This window comes from Podarcis pityusensis (assembly GCF_964106645.2).
Source record: "Podarcis pityusensis genome assembly, chromosome: 13".
NCBI classification, from domain to species: Eukaryota; Metazoa; Chordata; class Lepidosauria; order Squamata; family Lacertidae; genus Podarcis; species Podarcis pityusensis.
In genome coordinates, this window is record NC_138038.1 from 46,148,770 (window position 1) to 46,153,583 (window position 4,814).

At 41.0% G+C, this 4,814-nt stretch overlaps 1 protein-coding gene across 1 annotated transcript; it reads right to left on the bottom strand.

Annotated features, from left to right (window-relative positions):
* Positions 1-550: 550 nt before the first annotated feature.
* On the bottom strand, positions 551-1,480 carry LOC308461929 (olfactory receptor 6X1-like; the record flags this gene model as incomplete). Its single annotated transcript, XM_080979098.1, has 1 exon — positions 551-1,480. The coding sequence occupies one exon, from the start codon at positions 1,478-1,480 to the stop codon at positions 551-553; it is 930 nt and encodes a 309-aa protein (XP_080835224.1).
* Positions 1,481-4,814: the final 3,334 nt, after the last annotated feature.

Here is a 4,814-nt window from a genome sequence, read left to right on the forward strand (position 1 = left end):
ATATGCTGGAAGCTACCCAGAATGGCTGGGGCAACCCAGTCAGATGGACAGGCAACAAATTATTATTATTATTAGTAGTAGTAGTAGTAGTAGTAAGTCAGCAGGCTTCCTTCTTTCATTTGTCATGGCCAGCACAAAGATTGTTTCAAGATTGTTAGGAGATTCAAATTTGTGAGTTTGATCCTTCACTTTAATACAAAAAGTTGCTGGAAAAGTCATGTAATAGTTTAACTCTGCACCCTGCACCCTATTCAGTCCATGAAATTCATTAAATCCCAGAAGAATAAACTCGGTGATGATTGTAGCATTTCCCATCTCCCTTTGTCCTGAAATAATAGCAAAATGTATGAAAACATCATAATTTGGTACATGAAAAAGGGCCAGCTTATCCTGGAAGCAAGATATAGTGTTATATTTATGAGAACCATAAGGCAGTGGCAAGACTAACTGGGTTCCACTTCTTTATCTTAATTCCCTTTACTGGGCAGTGGAGCAGAACTCAGACATTGAGGGCATGAGGTCCATCTCCACAAAAGTATTCTGGGAATTGCTATAACACCATTTTCCTTCTCACAGATTTCCTTAGGGCTGCTTTGAAGTCTTTGTTCCGGATTGTGTAGATGAAAGGGTTCAACATGGGAATGAGACTTGTGCGCACAAGAGATACCACTTTGTTGACTTGGGTGTCACCTTGGGTTGTAGGTCTCAGGTACATAAACATATCTGCCGTGTAGAAGATGATAACAACAGTTAGATGAGAGGCACATGTGAAGAACGCCTTGGATCGGCCTGTGGCAGAAGACATCCGAATGATGGTGACTATGATGTATGTATAAGAAATTAATGAGATACCCAAGGAACCCCACATGAAAATAGCACCATAAATGAGACCTATCAGCTCCATCAAAGTTGTATCAGCACAGGCCAATTTCAAAACAGGCCCAACGTCACAGAAATAATGATCAATGACATTTTGTCCACAATATGGGAAAGTCCAAACTACAGCTGATTGAGGGAAAATGATAACAAATCCACTAACCCAAGCCAACAAAGTCAGGAAGAGGCAGAGGTTGTTGGTCATAATGGTTTTATAGAGCAAAGGTTTGCAAATGGCTACATAGCGGTCAAAAGACATGAGGGTAAGAGTGATGAATTCAACAGACCCCATTGTGAAGACAACAAAACCTTGTAACATGCAACATGCAAAGGAAATGTTGGTTTTGCCCGAAAAGGCATTGACCAGCATCTTTGGGATCTCTGCTGTGGTGGAGCAGATCTCAGCTGTGGAGAAGTTGACAAGGAAGAAGTACATTGGAGTATGGAGCATGGACTCCATGAAAACAACTAAGATGATTAAGCTGTGTCCCGTTAAGGAGAGAAGATACATCAGTAGGAGAATGGTGTAAAATGCCATGTTCATTTCTTGAATTTCTCGAAATCCTAGAAGAATAAACTCAGTGACAAATGTTGCATTAGCCATCTCCACCGCTCCTTCCTTCTTTCCTGAAAGCATAGCAATAATATATGGGAGCAATAATAGTTAATTATATTTAACTATTCATGGGAATAGTTGATATAAAAAGGGCAAACGACCCTGGTTAAGGGGGATGTATTTTATATTCTCCCCAGAAAGAAAATTCTGCAAAATTCACAGTATTGTCTGAACAGAAGCATATCGACTGGATTTGTAAAACTTCCAGATTTTTCAAGTAATGGTAAATACTTTGTCCTGCAATATATAATTAACAAACGGAATTCAGTTGACATTAAAGCAACCATTTATTATTATTATTATTATTATTATTATTATTATTATTATTACTACTACTATTACTTCAAAATTATGCTTTAGTATCATCATTAAATCACATTGGTATAATAGTGTCATCCAATCACAGCATTATAGCAGTCCCGATCTAATCAGAAAACTAATATATTGTTAAATAATCATGACCATATAAACAGGTATCATTAATCCACTTATTTTAAATCTATCAATAAAGGAAAAAGAAGAGCTTATAAAAATTAACAAAAAAGGCAAAAAAGGAAAAGTGGAAAAATGCAAGCAAATATTCTTCTAATTCTTATTGGAGGATGGATGGCAGTTGACAGATTCAGGTTAAATCCCGACAAGACAGAAGTACTGTTTTGGGGGGATAGGGGGTCGGTGGGGATGGGGGTCTCCCTTGTCCTGAATGAGGTAATTCATCAGTGAAACCCAGATCTCATTTGCACCACACAGTTAAAGAAGGAAAACCAATCCTTTGAATTGTAGGTTTCTGGGTTTTTTAAGAGTTCTGGGAGTTGTTAGAAGACCCCGATGCCTCTCACAAAGCTATAGCGCTTAGAGTGGTTGAACTCACAATCCCTCTTCCTAAGGAACTCTAAAGTCCAGGTATTAAATTTCTATTTGAGGGTGGAGAGAGAGCAGTAATAGAAACATCTTTAACAGCTCATACCATCCAACATTAGGAACAAAAGTGTGTTATACTACGACTACTTTTAAAATATGAGCGTGTTAGTGAGAACTGCATGCAAGAATGTGATGAATAGGTGAAACTGGGATGAAAAGTGACAATCTTTCATGGCAGTTTTAACCCACAAATTTCTGCAGAAGTGTTAAGAACTGAATTTCAGATGGGGGAGGGAAATGAGAGAGGAGGAATCCATCCCTACCCTCAGTGCCGAAATTGAAAAATCCTTCAAGCCCTACTGTGAACAATAACAGTAGACAATAGAAAAGAAAATCAAATTTCGTAAGAGACTTCCCTTGAAAAAGGAACTGTCTCCTCATCTTTGCAAATGAAAGGACTATTTTGCATGAACTGGAAAGTCCAGAATGACCTATCACATTTCACCAGGAAGTGGCTATGCAGTGGTACTTCGGGTTAAGTACTTAATTCGTTCCGGAGGTCTCTTCTTAACCTGAAACTGTTCTTAACCTGAAGCACCACTTTAGTTAATGGGGTCTCCTGCTGCCGCCACGCAGGAAGCAAAGTTCTTATCCTGAAGCAAAGTTCTTAACCCGAGGTACTATTTCTGGGTTAGCAGAGTCTGTAACCTTAAGCGTATGTAACCTGAAGCGTATGTAACCCGAGGTACCACTGTACCTCAGTGGTGGAGCATCTCTTTACATGCAGTAAGTCTAAAGTCCAATCCCAAGCACTTTTCAGTAGGGCTGTCCCCTGTCTGAAATCCTGGAGAGCCACTGCTAGTCAGTGAAGAGCTTGGAGTCAGTACAAGGCAGTTTCTATTAGCAGACACCCCCCTTCTCTCTCTTACCTACCTTAAACCATCTCTGTAACAGAGAGCTTAGAGGGGTTCACCGCAGCCTTGAGGGCTATGTATGTGGGGGACATAATGGACCACCTTTAAAATTGATCCATCAGTCAGCTGCATGTAGATAATTCACTTAAAGTGAAGGTGAGCTGAGAGAATTGTCCCCATGACATTCGAATGAAATTATTAAACACAGGACTATTCATTCACAAAACACCTCAAAAGCATACAGACAAAGGTAAAAAAAAAAGAGAGTAAAGGTAAAGGACCTCAAGACGGTTAAGTCCAGTCAAAGGTGACTATGGGGTTGTGGTGCTCATCTTGCTTTCAGGCCGAGGGAGCCAGTATTCCAGGTCATGAGGCCAGCATAACTAAACTGCTACTCGCACAATGGAACACCTTGACGGAAGCCAATGATGGAAGCCAGACTGCACAGAAATGCCGTCACAGCGGAACCTATTTATCTATTTGCACTAGTGTGCTTTTGAACTGCTAGGCTGACAGGAGCTGGGACAGAGCAACGGGAACTCACTCCATCGCAGGGATTTGAACCACCAACATTCAGATTGGCACGCCCAAGAGGCTCAGTGGTTTAGACCACAGCACAACCCTTCTGACAAAAGTGCATTCTGAAAAGGCACAACCCAGGTGCCGCTTTACTGAGAATCAAGTCAAAGACATTCATATATCCACAGTTTATAAAGACACATTCCCCCAATACCCTCGTGCACCTTCACATGTAGTCAGGAAGCAATATCCACAAGGAACGGCCAAGATCTCAATTCTGTTCCTTAAGACTGTGTGAGCATATTCTCTCCCCTCCCATATTTTGTATCTTCTTTGTCTCACGAGAGAAGGAGACTTCCCACATCTTCTAAAGCCAAATAAGAAAGCTAATTAATGTTGAGTAAGTTTTCTTTTAAAAAAAAGATGAGATGAAACTTCAGGGTAATTCCATGAGCGACTAACTTAACACCTGTAAGATTATTTCCATAATAGTTTGTAGCTGGCATCTGTCTTTTTCAAGAGACAATGGAGGAGTGAGCCTTTAGGGGTGAGGCCAAGTTGCTGGAAGGTTACAGCGCCTGCTGTGGCTGTAGAGAGTGTTATGGGAGAGACATGTTTTATTGCAGCTGGGACCGATGAAAGTGTCCAGTTGTGCTGCTGCAGGTTTTCTTCTCTCTACACTTCTCCCAGCAGTCATTCCTCCTCTGGTCACTGCTATGGATGCACAACATGACTGGCAGGAATGAGCCACCTCCTAGTGGAACAGGAAGAGGATGAAGCTGATCAAAGAAGTCCAAAGAGTCAGCGAATGGGAAGGCTGCTAGACAGGAAGCAAAACAAGAGACGTAAGGGGTGACAGTTCAACATATTCTGTAGGAATCGGAAGAAGTCTTCAGAAGGGTCATCTTGAGTGATAATGCTGGCGGCTTTGTTAGAGCTATCCAGAGCTATCTGTTTGTTTTTACAATAAATCCTCCTTTTAATTACCTACGCTTACTGTGTTATCAAGTTGGGATCCTGGACTCCTG